Here is a 26,069-nt window from a genome sequence, read left to right on the forward strand (position 1 = left end):
TTACATGAAGTTTTGACCTGCCTCCGGAAGGCTGGTCTCCAGCTTAACCTAAAGAAGTGCCGATTTGCAACTGTAATAATGACTACATTAGGCCACGTATAATTGTCTCCAAAGAAGGCTTTCTTACATATCCTGCTAAACTTCGCGCCGTATCCGAATTTCGGAAGCCCACTAACTTGAAAGCACTACGCAGCTTCATTGGCATATGCTCCTATTTTCGACGTTTCGTTTGCAATTTCGCTATTGTGATGGCACCTCAAAACCAACTTCTCCAAGGCGACAATGAACTTTCTGCTTGGTCGGAAGCCTCTGATTATGCCTTTACGACTCTTCGTCGCCTACTCACGTCTGCGCCAATGTTGCGCCATTTTGTTCCAAGCGCATCTACAGAACTTCACACTGACGCCAGGGATGTCGGCCTTGGTGCCGTGCTCACACAGCGTAAGGACACTAATGCCGAATACGTGGTCGCTTATGCCAGCCGTGCCGTCACGACACCTGAGACCAATTACTCAGTAATAGAAGAAGAGTGCCTGGCTATCGTATGGGCTCTTCAAAATTTTCGCCCATATCTCTAAGGTCGACGCTTTGACGTGGTGACGGATTATCACGCTCTTTGCTGGTTGTCTAACCTAAAAGACCCGTCGGGCCGCCTGGCTCGGTGGGCCCTCCGAATCCAGGAATATGATATCCGTGTCATTTATCGCTCTGGACGCAAGCACTCTGACGCCGATACCCTGTCGCGCTTCCCAGACATGACATCTCACCACTTGACATGCTGGGCATGGCATCGGAGCAACGAAAAGACCAATGGATCGTCATGATATTCGACTTTTTGTCAAATTCTTCGGCAACTTCGGCACCACGAGCGTTACGCCGACAGGCGCAGCATTTCACAATCCGCGACGGACTTTTATACCGCCGTAACTACCACAATGACGGCCGCAAATGGCTCTTAGTAGTGCCTCGCCACCTACGACAAGATTTATGCTCCGCTTTTCATTCTGACCCGCAGTGTGATCACGGCGGAGTTTCAAAAAACCTACACACGGCTTTGCCTACGATATGATTGGCGAGCGATCTACGCCTTCGTCCACAAATACATACGCTCCTGCATTGCCTGCTAGCGACGCAGATGTGTCCCGCATCTCTCCATCGCATCTCTCCAACCACTTCCCTGCCCAGCTCAGCCATTGGACCGTGTCGGCATCGATTTATACGGGCCTCTTCCAGCTACTCGCGCTGGCAACCGATGGATTGTTGTCGCCGTAGATCATTTGACACGGTATGCTGAAACCGCCCCCTTGCCTGCCGCATCAGCAAAAGACTGCCTCGTTTGTTCTAAACAACTTGGTTCTCCGCCATGGCGCACCTCGTGAACTGTTGAGCGATCGGGGCCGCGTATTCCTCTCGGACGTCCTGCAGTCACTCCTATCTGAATGCCAAATTATTCACCGCACTACTACTGCTTATCATCCACAGAGCAATTGCTTAACAGAACGATTCAACAGAACTCTTGTTGACATGCTATCAATGTATGCTGCGTCTGGCCACTCCAACTGGGATCTTGTACCTCCATTCGTCGCTTACGTATCATCATTATTCGTCACTGCCTGTCAAGCCACTACCGGATTCTCACCATTCATTCTGCGTTAGGGCCGCCATCTATCCAGCACCATTGACACGATTCTCCCGTACCGGCCGGACCCTGCTGAATGCTCACCTGCTTCTGCGGTCGCTCAGCACGCCGAGAAATGCCGACAACTGGCCCGTTCTTTCACACTTGCTCAACAGTGCCGCCAAAAAGAGCGTCATGACCGCAGCCCTACCTCTCACGCCTTCCCTATCAACTCACTCGTGTGGCTTTGGGTCCTGCCTGTTGCTGCTCCTGGCCTTTCGTCCAAGCTCTTCCCGAAGTACCACGGACCCTACTGCGTGGTTGCGTAAACATCACCAGTTAATTACATGGTCAAGCTCCTATCGCCATCTCCCGATCTGCGTCGTCGGGGGCGAGAGACTGTGCACATTGACCGGCTCAAGCAGTATTACGATCCGCTCACCTTTTCCTAGGTCGCCGGGATGGCTACTCTTAAATTCCGGGGGTTATCGTGACGAAGATCGGCAGGCTTAAAAAGCTTTAGCTCGCGTGCTCCTCTCTAAATACATGTAAAAGGAGAATTCGTTTTTCTCGGCAACCACTAAACCAAATTTGACGAGGTTTATTGCATTTAAAAGAAAAACTTAAAATATAGTGACTGTTTGTCTTGAATTTTTTATTTATTTTGTAAATCTTCTCTTAAAAATTGGCAAAGATCGGAAATTTTCAAAGAACAAAACTATCAAGTTTACAACTCTGTAACTCAACAACCAAAAATGTTAATACAATTCTGTGAATTGAATCTAATAGTACATCTAAAGCGGACAAAATTGATATGTTATACTTGAATCTAGAAGAACTGAATATTATGGAAATGCAGCTTTTGCAGAACCCCCGTAAACAACGTAACAAGTTCACGTAAGATAAAAAATGACCAATCGAATTTGTCCGCTTTGAACGCTCTAATGGATGCCATTTACACAACCGCGATATCTATTCTTGGTGCAAAGCTATAATTTTGCAAACTTCGTGCTTATATGTTTTTCAAACTGATGAATACTTGAAAATATTTTTAAACAAAATTCATGCCCTAAATCGAAATTACACTTCCAACAGTCACTATAATTTAAGTTTCTCTCTCAAATGCCACAAATTTTATTAATATCGGTCCAGGGGTTATCTCAGAAAAACGTTTTTGCATTTTACATGTATTTGAATAGGCCGCGTCGGAGTTGGGTCCGAGCTAAAGCTTCCTCTTAAAGGGAAGCTGAGGAGTTTGTAGAATTCAATAAGGCGCTCATATAAGGATGCGGGAACGTTGTAAACCATGCAGGTGAAATTTTGGACGGGATTTTTCACTTAGGAGCGACGTAATCGCCGGTTAAAATTGCGCTGTAGCTCCGCCCGCGGTCGAGCGCCGCGCGCTGCAGCTCACGATGCTGCTAACGATGCGAGCGCAGGCCGGAAACCGCGGCGTAGTGACGTCAGCACTGGTGTTCCGTACCTTTTCGGTCTCCACGACCGTGCTGGACGGCGCTTGTTTCTGCGTGCGTGCCGTCATAATCTGCTTCACTCGACCGCGCACTCCTTTGTGTGTGTGTAGAGGGGTAGTTGACTTGCGCAGCATCAAATGAAGTGTTGGGCCGATCATGCCGGCGTCTGTGCAGCCTATGGTTGCACGAACACCAGCGGCCGCGACGATGTTCCGGTGTTCCATTACTTCCTGGAAGACAAGAAGCTTTCAGCTAAGTGGAAAGCTGCTGTGAATCGAAAGAATTTTAAGCGCTCAAGAACAACAGTACTGTGCTCTAACCACTTCCGTGGCGACGACTGGTAGCAGAGTTTATCCATAATGCGTGAATGAGTGAGAGTACGACTTGCTGCTAGCAGGCTTTCACAGCGCGAAAAGGGTGGGGCAACGAACGCACAAAGGCGGGACGGCTGCGGGCGGACGGATAGTAACTGGTCTTGGAAGTCCTTATGAATACACGAACTCGTCCAAACCTAGATTTTGATTTACTGCTAGCTCCTTCGTGTTAGCACGCTGAACGGAAGGTGCATGTTTATCTCCCGCCCTTGACGCAGGTTTCGTCGCAAACCACCGTTAATTTTCTATTCGCACGCGTGTTGTGAAATAGCCAACATGCAGCCACCATAACGCAGTGCAAGTTTAATGTTTGCATGTGTTTGAAAGCCGGCGCACGCCATGACGCTGCGCTCCCCCTCGCTCACAGAGAGAAACCGGCCATCACCCGTAGCCGACGGAATACGCCACCTTTACGGCTCCGGTTACGAGTAGCGTGCGGATGGCGCTCTGATGAAGGTCACTACACGTGCTACAAGAGCCGGATTGGATTAAGAAAACCCACATCTAAACCGTCTGCGTAGATTGCCGACAGCTTTGGGACAGCGCATAAATGCCGACGATCGCATCCCTGCTTACGTTCCACGAGGAGGCATGCAGGAACATAATAGTACAGTTGTTTGCCCAGAAATGAACTCATTGGATCGCTGAATACAGCTTTGCAAAAAAGATACTCACCAAAGAAAATTTCTAACACGAGGCCATGCTAACACTTCGCTTTCGTTCGCATGGAAAGCACTGCTTGCTACCAGCATTGTTTGCGTCTTGGAGAGGCCGGCTGCGTACATGTAGGGAGCAACGCTGAAGTCCTCAGAAAAACGCAAGCTCTCGAAATTTACCATTACCGTCTCACCAAACCACAGCGCTAAACCACCTTGTACCGTGCTTCATGTGCGGCGGCAGCGGTCGGTCTGGACGAAGACCAGTGTTGTCGTCACGAGGCGTCCAGCCAATCACAGGCGGAAACGAGGTGCGCGAGCTGCCCCGAGTCTGCTGCTGTACTTTTCGTCGAAATAAAATATGTTTGCGCTTTTTCTCTTAATTTAGATGCGATATCCGAATTCGGAGGGTTGAAAACCATCACGTACAGCCCTTCACTTATCTTTTCTGGAAAACTCTTTAGCTTCCCTTTAAAAGCCCCGGTGCCATCGCGTGGCTCTTACCCAGTTCGCTCTCTGGCCGGGCCCTATGTGCTGGTGCTGAGTTTGTCGCTGCTGCTCTACGAGGCGTATAAATCCCCTTACCATATATATATATATATATATATATATATATATATATATATATATATATATATATATAACGCCAAATTTTGCTTCCCAGTCAACAACGATCTCGCTTTTTCACCTTTTCGATGGGTCATCCTATGAATAGCACTTTCGCTTTATCAACCATTATTGTATTTGATATCTGCTTCACTTTCACTTTTAACGTACAGTTGCTACAGAATGAAAATTCTGCAGGTCCAACGGACGCGTTGGAATCTATGCGATGCGAAGTTTTAGTCCACCAATGTGGATTAACTAACCACTATACATTATATTGCTAGATTTCATCCTATGACGCACGCAACCTCCTATAATGTTTAGGTTTATGTTTATACACCTTCACGCTCCCAACTTTAACTTCGTGCTATTTTTATGTTTGTGCACTGCACCGTTCTTAAGCTAAGCCGAAATGTGAACATAAAATCTGGTAAATGTAGAGTGTGATGCATCTAAGCAGTGATGTCACCTGGACGAAGGCAAGCTATGATGCTTGTCGAAGGAAGAATTGCGATGACAGGGATATGTACAGAGAAGTACAGTACATATCTAGCTAAATTTAAGTATTCTGCTGTCACGATGACCACATCTGAGGATTAGCCATGAATGGCTAAATAAACAAGAACTAAATAAAACAATCCATTGAACATAATGCGTTGTTCATTTGTGAGACCGGCATGCTTTAGAGACATCTTTAGTCGACAATATATATCGGCTTTCAGGCAGGAAATACTTTATTACGACCAACAGAGGTGCGCTTGCTCTCACTACATCGTCGGTCCATACACAGTTGTTATATATTATTGCTTTAGCTAGTAGTACCTGCATTCAGCACATAAATAACCTTCGTATGCATATCTACTAATATATCCGTAGATATAAAAACCGACCCAGCCGTAGACAACAGAAGCAGCCACCCTGAACCCGGTAGGGCAGGCAAAGAACGCTTCGCATAAAAAAATATATATTCTACCTTGTTTTACACGACACTGCTACAATGCCCAGGCAGGTGACGGTAAATTTTCCGTGAGTGTGGAAATTTTAAGCTATAGAGAAAAGTTTTGAGGCAGTGATGTTTCGGCTAGTATTATTCACTTTGTTGAAAACCTTGTCACCTTGGATACAACACAGAATGACTCGGGGGATAGTGGCTTTAAATTCTGAAGTGGTCATGACTTTTACGAGTTCAAAAACCGTGTGCTCCGTGTCAAAATTTTAGGTGCATATAATTGAACGTGAAAACCTCCCTATGTTTAATCGATTGGACAATTTAACTTTTACGTATTGGTGCAGTCCATATAGGTTCTTCATGTTGTGTAGGAAACTTTGCTTGTCTTGAGGTAGTTGGCCGAAGTAACGTTATCCTTGCTCTATCCCCATTTGAATCTGTTTCAGCCTGAAGTGAGCGCTGTTCTGAACATGGGCGTTTCTCCAGATCGTATATTGGTCGCCAGCGTGGTCAAGTGTACTCAGGACATTGAATTCGCTCTCAAACATAAGGTCACCCTCATGACATTTGATTCAGTGGAAGAGCTCTCTAAGGTCGAAGGCAAAAACGCGAGGTGAGTGAACAAGCGCGCCTAACAAACCCATCTGTAGTCGGGTACAACTTAAAAAAATAGGCGTTTACACCTCCAAGGCGGATGCACAAAGCCTCAACCAATGGGCGCGCAGTCTAGACTGACGTCATGAGCCGGACGGCCGTTGACCCCGCCGATGTAGAAGACGGCCACCCGCGCTTCGAACTGGGCGGTGTACCATCAGTCGTTTGCGTCTTCGCCTCGTCGGAGTTCATTCCCAAACTGTTTGTGGTGGTCTAACCTGCCGGAAATATTATTGCAAGCTTACGGTGTAACATTTGTGCTGCGTGCGTTGATACTGAGCCGTAATCCGGTGAGGAAAGATTGCAGCGAGCATCGCTGACGCTACGCTACGCTAACTGGCGAAAATGCAGGTCTGCAAAAAAAAAATTATGTGAGAAGGAACGAAAAAGAATACGTGTCACATTCTTGAATATACGTTTGTGAAAACACGAAAGCAAAAAAAATATATATATAAATCTTATGCTATTAACACCAAGAGTATTTCTTTAAAACGATGACTCAAGCATTCGTGCATCTTTCCTGCCTCGGTCGTCTTCTCGCTCCAAGTGTGCAATGGTTTCAATAAATGCATTTTGAAGTACTTGTTAAATAGCAAGTGATTCATTTTAAGCTCGGAAAAAGAGTAGTAAATGTGATATGTACATGTAAACGAGCGCAAAAGCCATGCAGAACTGCTCGTTCTGCTTTTGTCCCTTGCAATGATGCTAAAAAGCAGACGACGCGCACCGTTGCAGAATGCACGAGGTTATTTTTCTCTTGTGATCCGGCGCGTGCTGTGGCAATCCCGTCAAGAGAGCTCTATCAAACTGGTAATGAAAATACAAAAGTCTTCATTTATACCAAGAATTAGGCGTTTTAGAAACACGGTTTTTTGAGCGGGACTACCTTAGTCGCGCAGGCAATCAGCTGCAGCGCTGTGGTCGTCTCGTAGGGCCTCCCGTTTTTTCTAAAGTTGTACCCGACTATAGTGTCGCACGACACAAACCGTTGTCTACATGACATCTAGCTTCGGCCGACACACACAAGAAAAACACGCAATGCAGCTGTACGGCATTGCCGTTAGCTGATACTTTGGACCTCAGCCGGCACTGCGTTCCATGAGTGAAGCAATTTTGTATGCATTCTATCTGTGATTGGTTGCAGTGGAAATGGTCGTCAAATTTTCACATGTATTCCCGTCCCTAGTAATGCGCTCTATACCCCGCAAAAGTTGAAATGCCTCTATATGAAATATATTTTGTGAATGCAAAACTAGGCCTAACGGTGGCTTTTCGAATGCAATTTTTTTTTCAGAATGAGAGCATTCAAACGCAAAAGTTGTCGGGAGCTACGAACGTCAAATACTGCTGCATTAGTCCTGTGACCATCAAACAAAGTAGTTGAAAACAAGAAGTTCTATTTAACCAACTCATTGACATACGAGCACTTCGGTGTTTATAATGAGTTATGGTGTTGATTTAGGAAAATTGTCGCTTACAGCTAAATGTTTTGCAGGGCCTAAGTCCACTACAGCGCTATGTGACGTTTCTAACACCTGACTTAATGTTCTTCGCTATGTTGCTTATTTGTGCTGAAATGTTTCTATACTGAAAAAAAAAGACCGATGAGAAGTTTCGGAGGGAAGACCAGGGCTGCGTTGACAAAGTTTAGTTCATTTGACACACATTTTTAGCAATGTCTAGCCCGACCTACACCCAAAGCACCGCTCGACGAACCTCCCTGTGCCGTGCGGCTTCCTCAGGCCACATCCACCACCTAAGCGTTATCTGGCCCCTTACGTCGAATTGGCAGGCATACTAGGGACAAACGAGTCTCTGCACGAACTGGCAACTCGATCATAATGATCACCCTCATTATCCAATAATTTCTGATCCCTCTCGATGTACATATAGCCCTTGTCACTGGAATAACTGAAGTTCGTTAGCATTGGAAGGATCTTGTATGACATATTCGAGTTTAAGGAAACAAATTATATTTTCGCAAACCGGTGACGGGCACACTCGCGGGTAAGGGACTGCGTGATGAAAAGATCAGGCGGCGACATATAAACAAATAAGGCCAATGATGTCGATGACAGCGCTTAGCGAGGGGAAGTGGTACAAGCAGTACAACCGAGTTAGTTGACTTAATAGCACAGTTATATTTACTAAATGAACTTTAGGAGCGACTGCTCTACTTTTGTACGCAGGATCGCACATGCGTGTAACACCTTACCAGCCTCGTAATTTAACACTCGCTTCCCCATTGGTTTCCCTAACTGCGGGGTACCTGTCAACTGTCTTTTTTCTATGAGTTCAATTCTTGTTTTGTAATTCACAACATTAGGGCAATTTAGCAGCTGAATTTTCGCACATACTCGGTACAGCAGCTTTAATGCGACACAAATCACGTTTTTCATGCCCTACAGGCTGCTGCTCAGAATCCATGCTGACGAGACAGGATCGTACTATTCGTTCAACAACAAATTTGGGTGCTCATTCTGTGATGCGAAAGGAGTTCTTCAAGAAGCCCGGACGAGAGGATGCAATGTTGTCGGTTTGTCGTAAGTATCGTCTTTTTTGGGTAGCACTTAGTATTCGCCATACTTCGACAACAGGAATGTGCGAGTTTCTTTATTTTTACTTGTATACTGTATAACGATAATTTCCATCGTTCATCGAAAAATTTTGGCATACACATTTTCTCTGAATAAGGAGAGCGCTGGCACATGCCACGGATTGCGACCCCTTCGAACGTCGCCTGTAGCCTTGTTTTGATAGTTTTTGCCGCAACAGTGGCCTAATTAAACTTTCAGCAAAGGGAGCCGTCCTAGGTGATGAAGGGCGGAACATCGCTTCGAGCTTCAAGCTCGTCTCTTCGCACTTCGTCTCCTATACTGTAGTGCTGGGCTATGTATGCTAGAAGTACGTGTGCTTTTGCTTCTACCATAGCGTGTTCATGGACTCTGACGGTGACTTCACCGTCGTGGAAGGCAGAGGATTGATGAAGAAACACCACAGGTTGACAAAAGATGTGAGTCGGCAAGTCCTTGCTGGACAGCATCCTCCGACTAAGACGATTGGCAATGTGCCTCTCGACACCTCGAAGTATTGCGATTGTATACACAGGCAGATAGATCCTGAATGCCTACGTTAACAAAATGCCACCTGATGAAATGAAGTCTGGTACAATACCAGGAAGAACAACGTAACAGCTGAGGTAACGACGCAAGCCACCCTAGAAAAAATATGGTGGCCTAAAATCTCTTAATGGTATTTATCATTCTTATAGTGGCTACCTATTTGAGCGTTTACGAGCTAAACGTTCGCGAATCTCTTCTTTCCTTAAATTAGGGTAGCGCTGCCTATACCAGGATGAACGTCAAAACAATTCAGGTAACGACGCAAGCCAACCTAGAAAAAATACGGCCTAAAATCTTTTAATGCGAATTATAATTGCTATAGTCGCTCCCTTTTTAAGCGTTTGCGAGTTACACGTTCTCAAATGTCTCCTTTGCTTAGATTAGGGTAGTCTGCCAGGATGAACGTCATAACAATTAAGGTAACGACGCAAACCAAGCTAGAAAAAATATGGCCTAAAATCTGTTAATGGGAATTATGGTTGCTATAGTCACTCCCTCTTTGAGCGTTTACGATCTAAACGTTCTCGAATATCTTCTTCAATTAGATTAGGGTAGCGCTGCCTATACCGGATGAACGTCATAACAATTGAGGTAACGATGCAAGCCAACCTAGAAAAAATGGGGGCTAAAATCTCTAATGGGAATTATGGTTGCTATAGTCGCTCCGTGTTTGAGCGTTTACGATCTAAACGTTCTCGAATATCTGCTTCAATTAGATTAGGGTAGCGCTGCCTATACCGGATGAACGTCATAACAATTGAGGTAACGATGCAAGCCAACCTAGAAAAAATGGGGGCTAAAATCTCCTAATGGGAATTATCGTTGCTATAATGGCTCCCTATTTGAGCGTTTGTAAGCTTTAGATTAGATTTGCGAGCGTTAGACGAGGGTAGCGCTGCCTATTCTTGGCTGATCTGGTGCATGACACAGGAGCAATGCTTACCTTCTTAGATCGAGGCATGTTTACAGTTCGAGGGCAGGAGCAGCTGTGCGGAATGGCGCACGGTGCCCACTCATTCCATCAATGAGCCCGCAAATCCGCGTGTGCATTCTCGGGCATCTACAAGTCCGCTTGTTCATTATGAATGATAATAGGAATATGGCAGCACTCATCTCTGATTTCGTCATTAGCACAATGTGAGTCACAGACGCCAAAGAGTTGCAGGAGCTGTTGCCTTGCTCAATCAAGATAATTGATTTCCAATGGTTTGGCCACTCAACAATCTTCTTTTAGAGAAGTATACCCTGGGGCCATTGCCGCTTCATATATATATATATATATATATATATATATATATATATATATATATATATATATATATATATATATATATATATATATATATATATATATATATATATATATATTTAAACTGGAAGAAGGGTGTAAACCGAAGGGCCCGATTTTTATTAGTCGTGTCATGAGAAGCCACCAAACACTGACACCAAGGACAACACAGGGGAAATTACAAGTAATTTCCCCTATGTTGTTCTTGGTGTTGGTGCTTGCTGGCATCTTATGCTGTATATATATATATATATATATATATATATATATATATATATATATATATATATATATATATATATATATATATATATATATATATATATATATATATATATATATAGGAATCACAGGGCAGTAAATCGGATATAATAGGGCTCAGTGAAGTTAGGAGGACAAATGAAGTATACACAGTGCTAAAAAGCGGGCACGTCCTGTGCTACCGGCGCTTAGCGTAGAGGCGAGGACTAGGAGTCGGATTCCTGATTAATAAGAATATAGCTGGTAACGTACAGGAATTCTATAATATTAACGAGGGGGTGGCAGGTCCTGTTGTGAACCTTAATAAGAGGTACAAATTGAAGGTCGTACAGGTGTAGGCCCCTACATCAAGACATGATGACCAGGAAGTCGAAAGCTTCTATGAAGACATGGAATCGGCAATGGGTAAGGTCAAAACAAAATACACTGTACTGATGGGCGACTTAAATGCCAAGGTAGGCAAGAAGCAGGCTGGAGACAAGGCAGTGGGGGAATATGGCATAGGCACTAGGAATAGCAGGGGAGAGTTATTAGTAGACTTTGCAGAACAGAATAAGATGCGGATAATGAATACCTTCTTCCGCAAGCGGCATAGCCGAAAGTGCACGTGGAGGAGCCCGAATGACGAGACTAGAAATGACATAGACTTAATACTCTGCGCTAACCTTGACATCATACAAGATGTGGACGTGCCCGGCAAGGTGCGTTGGAGTGACCATAGGATGGTAAGAACTCAAATTAGCCTAGACTTGAGGAGAGAACGGAAGAAACTGGTACAAAGAAGCCGATCAATAAGTTAGCGGTAAGAGGGAAATAGAGGAATTCCGGATCAAGCTACAGAACAGGTATTCGGCTTTAACACAGGAAGAGGACCGTAGTGTTGAAATAATAAACGACAGTCTTATGGGCATCATTAAGGAGTCTGCAATAGAAGTCGGTGGCAACTCCGTTAGACAGGATACCAGTAAGCTATCACAGGAGACGAAAGATCTGATCAAGAAACGCCAATGTATGAAAGCCTCTAACCCTACAGCTAGAGTAGAACTGGCAGAACTTACGAAGTTAATGAACAAGCGTAAGACAGCTGACATAAGGAAGTATAATATGGATAGAATTGAACATGCTCTCAGGAACGGAGGAAGCCTAAAAGCAGTGAAGAAATTCGGAATAGCCAAAGAATCAGATGTATGCGTTAAGAGACAAAGCCGGCAATATCATTACTAATATGGATGAGATAGTTCAAGTGGCTGAGGAGTTTTATAGAGATTTATACAGTACGGGTAGCACGCACGAGGATAATGTGATAGAGAATAGTCTAGAGGAATTCGAAATCCCACAAGTGACGCCGGAAGAAGTAAAGAACGCCTTGGGAGCTATGCAAAGGGGGAAGGCCGTTGGGGACGATCAGGTAACAGCAGATTTGTTGAAGGATGGTGGGCAGATTGTTCTAGGAAAACTGGCCTCCCTGTATACGCAATGCCTCATGACTTCGAGCGTACCGGAATCTTGGATAATTCTAATCCATAAGAAAGCGGACGCCAAAGAGTAAAAAAATTATAGACCGATGAGCTTACTGTCCGTTGCCTACAAAGTATTTACTAAGGTAATTGCAAATAGAATCAGGAACACCTTAGACTTCCGTCTACCAAAGGACCAGGCAGGATTCCATAAAGCTACTCAACAATATACCATATTCACACTATCAATCAGGTGATAGAGAAATGTGCGGAATGTAACCAATCCTTATATATGGCTTTCATTGATTACGAGAAAGCGTTTGATTCAGTCGAAACCTCAGCAGTCATGGAGGCATTGCGGAATCAGGGTGTAGACGAGCCATATGTAAAAATGCTGAAAGATATCTGTGGCGGCTCCACAGCCGCCGTAGCCTTCCATAAAGAAAGCAACAAAATTCCAATAAAGAAAAGCGTCAGGCAGGGAGATGCGATCTCTCCAATGCTATTCACAGCGTGTTTACAGGAGGTATTCAGAGACCTGGATTGGGAAGAATTGGGGATAGGAGTTAATGGAGAATACCTTAGTAACTTGCGATTCGCTGCTGATATTACCTTGCTTAGTAACTCAGGGGACCAACTGCAACGCATGCTCCCTGACCTGGAGAGGCAAAGCCGAAGGGTGGGTCTAAAAATTAATCTGCAGAAAACTAAAGTAATGTTTAGCAGTCGCGGAATAGAACAGCAGTTTACGATAGGTAGCGAGGCACTGGAAGTGGTAAGGCAATACATCTACTTAGGACAGGTACTGACTACGGATCTGGATCATGAGACTGAAATAATCAGAAGAATATGAGTAGGCTGGGGTGCGTTTGGCAGGCATTCTCAGATCATGAACAGCAGGGCGCCATTATCCCTCAAGACAAAAGTATATAACAGCTGTGTCTTACCAGTACTCACGTACGGGGCAGCAACCTGGAGGCTTACGAAAAGGGTTCTACTTAAATTGAGGACGACGCAACGAGCTATGGAAAGAAGAATGATCGGTGTCACGTTAAGGGATAAGAAAAGAGCAGATTGGGTGAGGGAACAAACACGAGTTAATGATATCTTAGTTGAAATCAAGAAAAAGAAATGGGGGACATGGGCAGGACGTGTAATGAGGAGGGAAGATAACCGATGGTCATTAAAGGTTACGCACTGGATTCTAAGGGAAGGGAAGCGTAGCAGGGGGCGGCAGAAAGTTAGGTGGGCGGATGAAATTAAGCAGGTAGCAGGGACAACATGGCCACAATTAGTACATGACCGGGGTAGTTGGAGAAGTATGGGAGAGGCCTTTACCCTGGAGTGGGCGTAACAAGGCTGCTGCTGCTGCTGCTGATGATGATGATGATGACCCCATTCCAGCAGGAAGTTGCTAAGACGATCGAAACTTTAGCTCTTGCACAACTCCACTGCCGCCTATGCAAATGCGTATAAAACGCAGGAACGCTTTCTTTATATAACCGTCGGCCGATTTTAATTAGATTTGTGCTATTTAAGAGAGAAAATTATGTTTTAGTAACTGCTGGGAGCGAAATGTTGACTTAAAGAATTAATTCTAAAGCAGAACTTGCTTTGTCTCTTCCTTCGTCTGTTCCTGTGCTGGCTGATGCTGTTGCTTCTTCCTGCTGGTTGCTGTTGCTGCTTGGTGTTGTTGCCTAACACACCACGTCGGGAGCGGATAAGAGGCGGAAGCGCGGCAGAGACGTTGGCGCCGTCGGCGTGACCGTCGCCGCGAGGTTTCGTGCAAAGTCCAAGGGAAATAACTAAAATTGTCGTCGTGCGGCCTATGCTACATGTGCGAGTGAACACATGCGAGTGTGAGCCGGCGTTCGAGGCTCAATCTCGTGCAGGCAAAGGAAGAAAGCGAGGAGAAAGCAAACTGTCTTCCGTCGCGCACAAGGCTAAGCGGAGAGGCTAGGGAGGGGGGTGTCTTCTGCTCGGGCGGGCACGGGCAGCCGCCCGCCACCACCCGGGTCGCTGTATCTTGAAAGCCTTCTGCAACGGGCGCAGAGAACGCCGTGGGCTATTTTCGCGGATTAGTTCGCGTTGATGCTTGAGGGAGCGAGAAGATCAATTCGCTCGCTGCTGCTGCCGCGCTTCCTGATTACAGCGTTTTGACAGGGAGTTTACGCGGCCATCGAGTGAGATGTGCTTATGTTTGCCTGTACGAGTGTGACAACATGGTTGTTGATTTAGTTGATATGCCTGTGTTTACAAGTTTATACAGCTGATAAAACTACTATCCTTACTTCGTATAGCTGTGCACTGATTTCCTATCGCCATCGATGCTTTGCATTTCGTGCGTAACTGCGACTTTTTTATATATAGTGCATAAACATGATTAAAATTCTCTGATGGCGTAATTTGCACACACGTCTCTTTGCAGAGCACCCCTAGCGCACATAGGGGTGCTGTGGAGCTAGCAGCCCGATGAGCTACACATTAAGGCATGGGCGCATGCCTCCGAAGGTGGAATACAACATCCTTAATTTATTCAAATTATGTAGTTTTACGGGTCAGTACCACAATCTGATTATGAGGCACGCCGTAGTGCAGCACTCAGGAATAATTTTGACCACCTGGGGTTATTTAACGTACACCTACATCTAAGCACGCGGGTGTTTTTGCGTTTCGCCCACATCGAAATGCGGCCGCCTTGGCCGGGATTTGATCCCGTGACCTCGTGCTTAGCAGTGCAGCAACAAAGCCACGGGCGGTTAACATCCTTAAGCATTTTCAGCGTGCAAGCCAGCGCATTGAGATGCCTGGCGCCCCTTATTGCAATATCAAGTGTTTGAACACTTCACGCGGTTCCCGCCGTCGTCAATTATAACATGTAAAAATACAAATTTCTATAGTTTTAATTCGTCGTCTGAAGAACATTACTGACATTAATTGTACGATTTCCCTCTGGAGTCTGATTCTGAACGCCTGGTGTCTAAATATGTCTAAGCGTGTTCATGTTTCATTCGCAAAGACTGGCGCACAGAAGCTGTATTTTAGTTAGACCGCTTTGCTTGCTGGAAGGAATTCTAACATTGCTTATGCAAACCATGAATGCCATCGAGACCCAGCCGGCTTGTGCCCACGTGTTCTTACATCTAGTAGCCATGGCAGGGTGGCTATTAACTACCTGCTTATGCGCGGTTCCTGTAGTGAAATAGCGCGCCCTCACATTGCGCAAAGAAGCCCTTGCGTGTTGTCAGAATGCTGGCACGGAACTGGCTCCAGTGATATGCTATTCGTACTGAAGTAAAGTGGACCGCCATTCGCGCCAAGACCACTCGGCTGGTCCCGATACGGAGACATGTGTGTGCGGCGCACGCTGCAGCTCAACTCCGGAGACGCCAAGATTTAGCGCTTCGTCAACAGGAGGCCAAGGCTCAGCGACAACGTCGGCAAAGCTCTGCAATTAAGGAAGGAAGGAAGGAAAAAGTGGAGAAGGAAGGCAGGGAGGTTAACCAGTTTTGCCTAACCGGTTTGCTACCCTACACATGGGAGCGGGACGGGGGGGGGATGAAAGATGGGGAGAAGAGATAGAGGGCACATAACATGGCACACACATCGTTGGCCACAGTCTGTCACTCTTGTGCGGTACGTGACATCACTGTCACAGCCGCTTGTCCAAGCCCGTATCCTTCATAAACCGAAGTAGTCCCTTCGTCGCCTTCAGCTGCGATGACTTCAGTCGGCGATATGTGAAAATGGTTGCAACTGACAATGGTCTATTGTCAAGGTGCGCTAGAACGGACGCCATGGACTGTCTCTGAACATTATATTCAGGACAGTCGCACAGAATGTGTTCCAGCGTCTCCTCGCAAAGACAGGCATTGCAGAGAGCGTTGTCGGCCATGCCAATGCGAAACGAGTAAGATTTCGTGAAGGCCACCCCTAGCCATAAGCGATAAAGCAGGGTGGCCTCACTTCGGCGGAGTCCGGTTGGCATACATAGATGCATCAAGGAGGGCAGGTCGTGTTGATGATTGCTGCGGTTGGTCTGGCTGCTGGGTGTGCACCATAGAGAGAGCGTGAGCTCCCGTGCAAGCACTTGAAGTCTGCTGGCTGCGTCGGACCGTGAAAGTGGTATGGCCTCTTCCTGTGTGTCTTCAAGAGCTGTCCGAGCGGCTTTATCGGCGTCTTCATTTCCGATGACGCCGCAGTGACTTGGCAGCCACTGAAACGTCACGTGATGTCCTTTCTCATGTGATGTATGGAGTAGGCATCTGATATCGAATACGAGCTGTTCGAATGGCCCGCGACGCAGAGCTGATAGTACAGATTGTAGGGCTGCCTTTGAGTCGCTGAAAATTGACCATTGTCGAGGTGGTTCCCGATTGACAAAACAAAGTACAGCTCGAAGAGCAGCTAGTTCCGCAGATGTAGAAGTCGTTGGGTGGTCAGTCCTAAAGCTGATGGTAATACCTCTTTCTGGGACGACTACAGCACCGGACGAACACTGGATGTTTGTGGAACCGTCAGTATAAATATGTGCACGGTCTGCGTACCGCTCGTGCAGAAGAAGCAGAGACAGTTGTTTCAGCACAGGCGACGACAGCTCAGACTTTTTCCCGATTCCTGGCACGTTGAGATGGACTGTGGGGCTGACAAGGCACCAAGGGGGCATCGATGGTTTAGATGCAGCGGTGAAGCCCGAGGGAAGTTTGTCGTTGTACTTGACAATAGTTTTTGAGAATGATGCTTGGTGCCTGTCTGAAGGTAGTGTTGCAAGGTGGTGATAGGGGGCCCGTGCCAAATGTCTGATATGCGTTCTCAGGGTTTCCACCGTGATGTGAGTCTGCATTGGATGGTCCCGAGCAATCGCAATAGTTGCCTCAGTTGACGTGCATCTCGGCAAACCAAGACAAACTCTGAGTGCTTGAGCTTGCGCTGCTTGCAGAACACGAATATTTGTCTTGCAGGTGTTGTTCAGTACAGGTAGACTGTATCTTAAAAAACCGAGAAAGAGAGCTCTGTAGAGTCTCAGCATTGCGTCTACTGACATCCCCCACGTCTTTCCTGACAGGTATTTAAACAACTGGGAGGTTGCTGTTAGGCGTCGTTTCATGTAAGCTACGTGCGGGCTCCAACAGAGGTCTCGGTCGATAATTACGCCAAGAAATCTGTAGGTTCTGACATAGGAAATGGTCCGCCCATTGATTGAGATGACATAAGGCGTCATTGGTTTGCGAGTAAACGCCACTAGGGCGCATTTTTCTGGCGATATGCTGAGACCTTGTTCACACAAGTAGCTCGCTGTCAAAGTAGCCGCTCTCTGAAGCCGTGCACGTATCTGAGGACGTGTGACTGCCGAAGTCCAGAGACAGATGTCGTCTGCATATACTGAAATTTTGGTGGTAGTTGGCAAGTGTTCAGCAAGCCCAATAAGAGCGAGGTTGAATAGCGTCGGGCTGAGAGCACCGCCTTGAGGAACGCCCTTGCTGGTATAGCGTCGCGTAGTTGGCCCATCGTCAGTTAACACATAGAATGATCTTGTAGATAGGTAACTTGCAATCCATAAAAATACTCGACCACCTAAGCCAACCGTCACAAGAGCGTCGAGAATAGCCTCATGTAATACGTTATCGTATGCCCCTTTCACATCTAAGAATAAAGCTGCAGATAAACGTTTACGGGACCTTTCGTGCTGGACATATGAAACGAGATCAACTACATTGTCGATGGAAGAGCGGTCACGTCGGAAGCCAGCCATGGAACTCGGATAAATCTTGTAGTGTTCAAGGTACCATTCCAGGCGGCCAAGGATCATCCGTTCCATTATCTTTCCTACACAGCTGGCCTACGCTATCGGGCGGTAAGAGGTGAGCTCTAGCGGGGATTTGCCCTGCTTCAAGATTGGCACCAGGCGGCTCACTTTCCATTCGTCAGGAACATTTCCCTCCTGCCATGAGGTGTTGTAGAGGCTCAATAGTGCTATCCGTGCGGATGCTCCGAGATAGCACAAGGCTCGGTATGATATACCATCTGGACCCGGAGATGATGAGCGCCTGCAGAGAGCTAGTGCCGCCTCGAGCTCCTCCATTGTAAAAGGAAGGTCCATGCGGCAATCTCGGGAATGGAGGACATCATCTCGGGCTGGAGGATCTGGACGTGTCGCTTGGTCTGCCATTCGCGCACAAAAGTCTTCTGCGACATCGATGTCTTGCCGCCCTTGGAAAAGCGCGAGTGCCTTGAATGGAAAACGCTGTTCCGGAAGGCAACGCAGACCTTGCACCGTTTTCCAAATGTGAGACAGCGGCTTTCGGGGGTCGAGTGTTTGGCAAAACGTTGCCCAACGTTCCGACGCTAATCTATTCATTCGACGCTGAATCTTCTTTTGTATCCTCCTGGCTGCCCGAAGGTCATGGATTGATCTTGTACGCCGATATCGACGTTCCGCCCGGCGACGAAGTGCGCGAAGTCGCTCTAATTCTATGTCGAAGTCGTTTCGCGTGTGATAGACCGTCAGTATGCGAGTGGCGTTCCGCATCGTATCTTTAATTGTTTGTTCTAACCCAGAGGGTAGGCCCTTGCTGCAGGCATCTTCCATATCAGATTTGAAGTTGGCCCATTGAATCGTCCGAATGGTATTTCGTGGGCCAGATCTAGACGACAAGCCCTTGATGGTCAGATAGGTGGGAATGTGATCACTCCCATGTGTCTCAATGTCTGGTAACCACTTCACATATCTGGCGAGAGAGTTGGAGACAAAAGCAAGGTCGAGGCAGCTGCCGTATGTCACGCCTCGAAGAAAGGTGGGGCTACCATCGTTCAAGAGAGTAAGGCCATAGTTGTAGGCGATGCTTGATAATCTTCGTCCTCTTGCATTTGTCTTTGTACTTCCCCATGCTGGATGGTGTGCATTGAAATCTCCTATGATGACCCATGGGGCGGGGCAAACACTCAAAATATCCGCTAATCTTTTAGTGTCGAAATTGCTGGAAGGCGATATATACACGCCTATGAGAGTAAACAAGAGTTTGTTCTTTTTAACTGTGATGCAAATATACTGATTGTCGTCGTGGGGCGCAATTGGTTGCAAAACATAGGTGAGTTCATGTCGAACAAAAACGATGATCTTGCTGCATGCACTATTTGTTGATGACATGAAACATTTGTACCCTGACAGTCTGATTGGTTTCGACAAGTTGGGCTCACAAATGACGATGAGTGGAAACACATTGGTGCACACATACTGACGGAAATCTGAAATTCGTGATTTTAGCCCTCTGGCGTTCCACTGCATGACAGACGCTGCCTTGACTTCTTTTCGGAAGGATGGGGTATGGGTAGCCATCTTTCTAGTTGAGGGATTCAAGCACTGGGCTTAAGGCGTCCAGCACTTTAAGTGCGCTTCGAGCAGACGGTGTCCCCATCTCAACTAAAATCGTTCGGATGGCCTTCATGAGGGAACGTAGCACCGAGATGACTTGATCTGTTTTAGGTGAATCATCAATTGCCGGAGAAGGCTCCGGTGGCGCCGTGACCTTCTGAGGTTCCTTAGCAAGGGAGCGGCTCGGTAGCGTAGGCCATTCCTCTAAAGAAAGAGTCTTATCTGATGCCCTCGTGGAAGTGGTGGGCCCTTTCGCGTCGCGACTAGATGGTTCCGTAGTGGAGCGGGTACTATCGCTTCGCTCATGCGCCTCCTTTGAAGACGTACGACGGTGCCGACGTAGACGCCGACGCCGGACTACTTCGGCTGCCTCCCTGTGGGCCGAATTGTCTCTGGCCATTTGCTTAAGAACCGCGCGCCCCCTCTTGATGCGGGGGCAGTCTTTCGACGAGGCTGCGTGAGGGCCGCTACAGTTGGCGCACTTCAGAACTGTGGCACCGCAGGTCACTTCTGCATGAGGTTCAGCGCAACGGGGACACAGAAGCGAGTTGGCACACACGCCCTTTACGTGTCCTAGCCTGAAGCACCGATGGCATTGAAGCGGCTTCTGGATGAATGGTCGAACTGGATGTCGAAAATGTCCGACTTTAACGTGGGAGGGTATGCAATCCCCCTTGAAGATTACTTTTACACAGCGCGTGTTCCCAAGACGGCGCACTTGCGTAATGATCGTGCCCTCGTTTGCCGGCTTGATGAGGCTAGGTAAATCTTCATTGGGAATGGCAATGTCAATGTCGTAAATTACACCGGCTATCGATGTGTCGTCGATCGGGATGAAGGGGCGCATTGTGATTCCGCCAAGCTCCGTGATTTCTTGAAGTGTTCCAAGCGCACTCGCGTTGTACACGTCTATGGCGAGTATATTCTTGCGTGGGTTTATTCTGATGTCTTTAATTTGATCCGGCACCGCACGTTCCAGAAAAATGGATAGGGCTTGCCTGTTCAGCAACCGTAGGTTGCTTGACGGTTCTTCCGGCATAAAGATGATGACGTGTGGCCAGCGCGCAGGCCTTGACTTCATAGTCGTAGTGCTCGCAGGAGGTGACGGCGCTGTGGTGGCGATCTTTCTCTTCGCCCTCTTACTCCGGACGGGTATGAAGCCGTCGTCGGATGAGTCGTCTTCCGACATAGAGTACAGCTCGGTGTCCTCGGTGTCGCTGGGGGAGCCAACTCGCTTCCTTGCGGTTGACAGCCGTGATGACTTCTGGCCAGGCGGGCCTGTGGCATGCTCCGCGTCCATGGTCGCAAGACGGGGAGGTGAGGCACCCCGAAAGGCAAAGAGTTCACCAAAAATGCAGAGAGCACAGAAACAAGCGTTCTGTCAAGAACGCTTGACACAAGAACACAAGGCCACAATACCGGCAAAACCCTGTAGTTCTAATCGATGCTGCTCGCGACCATCAAGTTCTCTCTCTTCATGCACCTACAGCCGCCACAACGCATGTGTTTACTCAGTCAGCTTACGTTTGCTGCAGTCCATACTATCACTAAAGCTGCAATGCTTACACTTCCTGTATTATTCTAAAATGTTGCTAACGCATTCATTGTTTCGCCCTTATGGCAAAACTGTAACCATGCAACATGACGCTCTTTGCCATGTGTAATGTGCCGTGAGCCTTACACTTGCAGATTGTACACGAACAGTAGACTGTGCAGTGGCTATAATCATTATCTTCGCCACAACAGCTTCATTTTCCTACCTTATTTCAGTCCTTCCTCCGGATTCGTTCTTCAGCATTGAGTAGCAGGATTGAGTCACATGGCTCAGGCCGACCTTTCTACCTTTCTCGCATTAAAGGGTGTATATATATATATATATATATATATATATATATATATATATATCCTGCTTATCGGATGAATCGCTTTCAATTCTTTGGCGTTAATTTTACATCGCTTTCACTGCTTAAATCCTATTGTTATTTGTCCTTGTTTAGCCGGTTATGTGGAGTATCACCTGAAATATTTGAGAGCCAAATGAACAGCAGTTCTTTTCAGATTATAAGGCATATAGATGAACAGGTGGGGACGTGAAGGTGTGTCCCACAGTGTTTTTTTACAGATTTTCTGACATATCCGCAGTCATTGCTCTACAGATATTGGCACTTAAAGAACAAGCAGTAGGCCCTACAGCTCATCCAAAGTTTTCGCATTTGTTTTGGGCCTTTAACATTGAGCCCACATGGCCCATAGAAGCGGTCCCACCATCATTCAGCGAAGGTATTGAGATCGAGGAAGCTTCTCTGGGTGTTAGAGACACGTATATGTTTGTCGCTTACGAAATACGAGCGCTCAGAAACACCTGATCATTGACTTCAAAGCTGCTTGGTGACAAACTATCGTTATGGTTTGCAGATAAGGTGGAGTTTGTGACAGTTTGTTTTTCGCGCTTGAGAGAGGCAGAGAGAGGGAACAGCCATAAGGGAAAGGCAGGGAGGCTAACCAAGCTGAGCCCGGTACGCTACCCAAAGCACCTGCATACACCACTACCACCACTGTAATACGGTGAATGCCCTAGTTTCTGAATTTTTTATTGCGGGAGTAATTACAGGTATATTAGAGATGGTTTCGAGCGGTGCGGGCCGTTTCCTGGTCAGAAAACTCTGGAACATTTGTTTGTATTTATGTTGTGTGTGAATATGTGAACTTTACAATCCTTATCACTGCGTTATATTTAATTATGATTGGCTAGAAATAATTCAACAATTCGTACGCATCGGTCCGTTAGCAGAAGTAGCCGGCACCGTCAGAAAACTACAAGCATCTTCTTAAATAAAACAGGTTCACACTCATACCTCACTGCCGGTTCTCCCTGTGTTTCGATTATTTCCAAGTGAGCAATGGATCACATATTTATTCTTTCGCACTCATTTTATGAGGAAACAGAATGTCTAACTTTAGGAAAATGATAGTGGTGAAAAGAGAATCACACGAATATTGCGATACATGCGCATACGCAAACTGTAAAATAGAGTTCTTACGCAATAACCAAGCAGCTAATCGCACAAAGTAAAATGTCTGTCAAAAGAGACCGACCTGAAAAATTCAAGCGAAATATTTTCAAAACCATGGCGCAGAATTCTAGGATCATTATATCCCGTTTCATCATGCTGTCAACCCAACCTGATTGAGACAAGACGATGACGTGCCGGCTCAACATTTCTACGCAGGTTTCACGTGGGATGCGCCTACGAGTCCCCCGAGATCTTCAATAAAACAATCGAAAAGGCAAAAGCTGTATTTGATTTGGCAGAGAGCATGGGGATTTGCATGACAGTACTAGACATCGGTGGAGGCTTTCCCGGAGGATTGAGAAAGCTTGACAAGTTCTTTAAGGTATGATTTTTTCATTGCACGCCTCATTTGTTGTACTTGTGGCACTGTGACCAGCTGCTGTCCGATGCCGTCATCAATTGTTTTTTTTTGTAGCTTTTCCTTCATTTAATTCAGACGTGGAACTTCAATAGATTTGAGTGAGGCTAGCTGCCTCACTAGCGCGCCGCTCTCCGCATTCGTCATCGCAAGTAAAACTACTGACTTTGGAAATTGTCTTACGATAGAAAGTGGGGAACTTCAGTGCTGTTTGACGAATCGGCGGACGCAACTAGTGATTTGGCACGAAAATAACGGACCAGTGCTTTGGCAGAACCATCCAACAGCTGCTCGCATTTACATGTACATAAACCTACAAGCCGTTTATATGTGACAAACATTCAAGTTTGTCCTGTTCAGTTTCTTTATTGTGTGGTAATCGCGAAAAACTGCAATTCATCACCAACTTTCATGCTACTATACGGCCTGGCTTTTGCACAGAATTTTTGCCTTAGCCCTACTTATCCTTATACAAAATACGCGAATAATGTTTTTCAGTGGAAGAAGGTTGTGTCGAATAACATGTTTATTACGTTTGACACCCTACTGTGTTTCTCGGCAAGCCATGCGCGACTTCAACCTGCGTTCGAAGTTGATGGAGGAAGTTTTCTGCAGTTCCGACGATTTTTCGATATGGTGAAACTTTGCTGGTCGTGAAGGATCAGCCTGATGATTATTTCTATTTACATTCAGGTGTGCGAGAATATTCGTTCGGCGACTGATCTTCACTTCCCGGCGTCTAGTGGCATAAAGCTCATCGCAGAGCCTGGACAGTTTTTCATCACATCATGCTATGCGCTGGTCGTTCAGGTGATTGGCAAAAGGCGCAGAGATATCGTAGTGGATGGTATGTACGTTGCTCACAGCTGATTTCCCTTAACTGCAAGATGTGATTGCATAAGCGTTCCCGTCGCAAAACAGCTCCAGAATAGAGAATATCCGATGGTGTACTTATTGTCGCTATGCCTCTGGACCTAAAGAGATGCAGTAAAAAATGAAGCTCTAAGCCAGACTCAGACTACCAATGTCCTCATCAAGTCACTAGCAGCTTACAGCAGTTGCATGTACGTGCAAAAAGATATTCGTTGAAGCTCTGAAGTTATTTGTGCCTCTAAAAGATGTTCGTCGAATAGAATGGTTCGAGTTATGAACACAACGAAGGCCTGAAATTCACATTTCAGGTGTGGCCACCACTGCCCAGCTTTTAAAAAAGACGGCAGGACGTGCATCGCAAGACCCCTGCATTTAGAACTTGAAAGTTTATGTCAATGGGGGGGGGGGGGGGGCATTGGCTGCGCGAAAAGTTTATATCTCTAAATTGCATAAAGAGACGATGTTATTGCGATTGCCCTCCTTTATTCATACAAGCCATACGACATTTTTCCCTATGAGGATTAACAGGCCCGTAGAATCTCATTCACCTCATTCCTTTGGTTAGGTCGAGGCCTTATCTTCCATTATTTCTTTTGTAAAAGGACGACGACGAAGTATCTGTTGGCAGAGTGTTGTTTCTATTCCTCCGGCTATTTCTGGGAAATATCCTGTGTATCTATGAGTCCTCGCCCCTAGTTCGGTGGCGATGATGGTGGACCATCCAGGGCGTCTGCCGAAACTGGTGGCGTCAGCCACGGCCGCCTCCAGGAAACCGATTGGGCTACAGACGGACAGCGATAGCGAGAGCATCCATGTCTACTTGCTCATCAGCGAGGACCCTTCTGATGAGGAGGACTTCGAACTTATGCGGAGCCGCAAGCCCAAGAGAAGGAGCACCAGGACATCTTCGTCCTCTATTACACAAACTCTTGGGCCCACGTGGAGCTCCGACGCCAACGCCGTCTTTTTTATGCCTGCCATACCCAGCGCTAACATGAAGCGGCTTCAAAGGCAATCTGTCTCGAGTCAGCTGGAGACCATGGTGTCCAACGAAATCACGGACATTAGAGCGGACATTCTCAAAAATGCATTGCAGTTGATGTTCTGCATACAGTTCCTCTTAGCGCCCTACGGAAGATAGCAGACCTTGAAGAAATGCAGCTGCGCTATCACATCCCGCTGGGCTTTGATCTCATCACCGGTGTAATATACGACATAAGCTTGGCCATCCTCAGCAATGACTTCCAGATTCTGCTAAAGCAGCGAGTGATTATTACGTGATTGTCGAGGTTTGCGCTTGGGCAACTATAGTTGCGTGAAGATTATGTTCAAGAGCAACTGAGCAACTGTCTGTAGTCGCACGTTAAGGTAAGCCAATTTGGTCATCCTGTCCGGTCTTTCATTCTGGAGTCTTTGCAGTGCGGCAACTGCATGAAACTAGAACACGTGAGCAGCGTCTGTAAGAACGAAACACTGTGCGTTCGCTGCGCTGAGCCACAAGCTGCGGTTAAATGTGAAGCCACTGTCACGAAATGTCCAAACTGCCACGGATCTCATGAGGCTACATCAGAGCACTGCCCAAAAATTTAAAAAATAAATTGCTATCTTGAAAGAAATGGCGAGAGATGATTCCACTCATCGAGAAGCAGCCGCTAAAATCAGGAAGCGACGCTCCCATCACCAGGGTTCTTCAAGGAACGCTTCGGCCTTAGTTACGCGTGTGCCACGCCCACTGTCACCTCCTCTACTGCCACCTAGGCCACGCACATCATAATTGTCTATGAAGGACAAGCGCAAAGGCACTGAAAAGCATATCGACACCGAAGCCTGGCCTGCATTACCAAAACGGCAACCACGGGCAGAATCACTGCACGCCGACGGAAGTAATTCACCCCGAGCATTTCCTGCCGTTGAATTGTCTGAACACGATCGTAA

At 46.6% G+C, this 26,069-nt stretch overlaps 1 protein-coding gene across 1 annotated transcript in view; it reads left to right on the forward strand.

Annotated features, from left to right (window-relative positions):
- Positions 1–26,069, forward strand: part of LOC142570911 (ornithine decarboxylase-like) — a 68,904-nt gene that overhangs the window by 18,460 nt on the left and 24,375 nt on the right. Inside the window, exons 5-8 of the mRNA XM_075679211.1 lie at positions 6,122–6,288; positions 8,738–8,872; positions 23,060–23,225; positions 23,955–24,108. Coding sequence (XP_075535326.1) covers positions 6,122–6,288; positions 8,738–8,872; positions 23,060–23,225; positions 23,955–24,108 — 622 coding nt within the window. The remainder of the gene's footprint in view (positions 1–6,121; positions 6,289–8,737; positions 8,873–23,059; positions 23,226–23,954; positions 24,109–26,069) is intronic.

The sequence above is a fragment of the Dermacentor variabilis genome, chromosome 2 (genome assembly GCF_050947875.1).
Source record: "Dermacentor variabilis isolate Ectoservices chromosome 2, ASM5094787v1, whole genome shotgun sequence".
NCBI classification, from domain to species: domain Eukaryota; kingdom Metazoa; phylum Arthropoda; class Arachnida; order Ixodida; family Ixodidae; genus Dermacentor; species Dermacentor variabilis.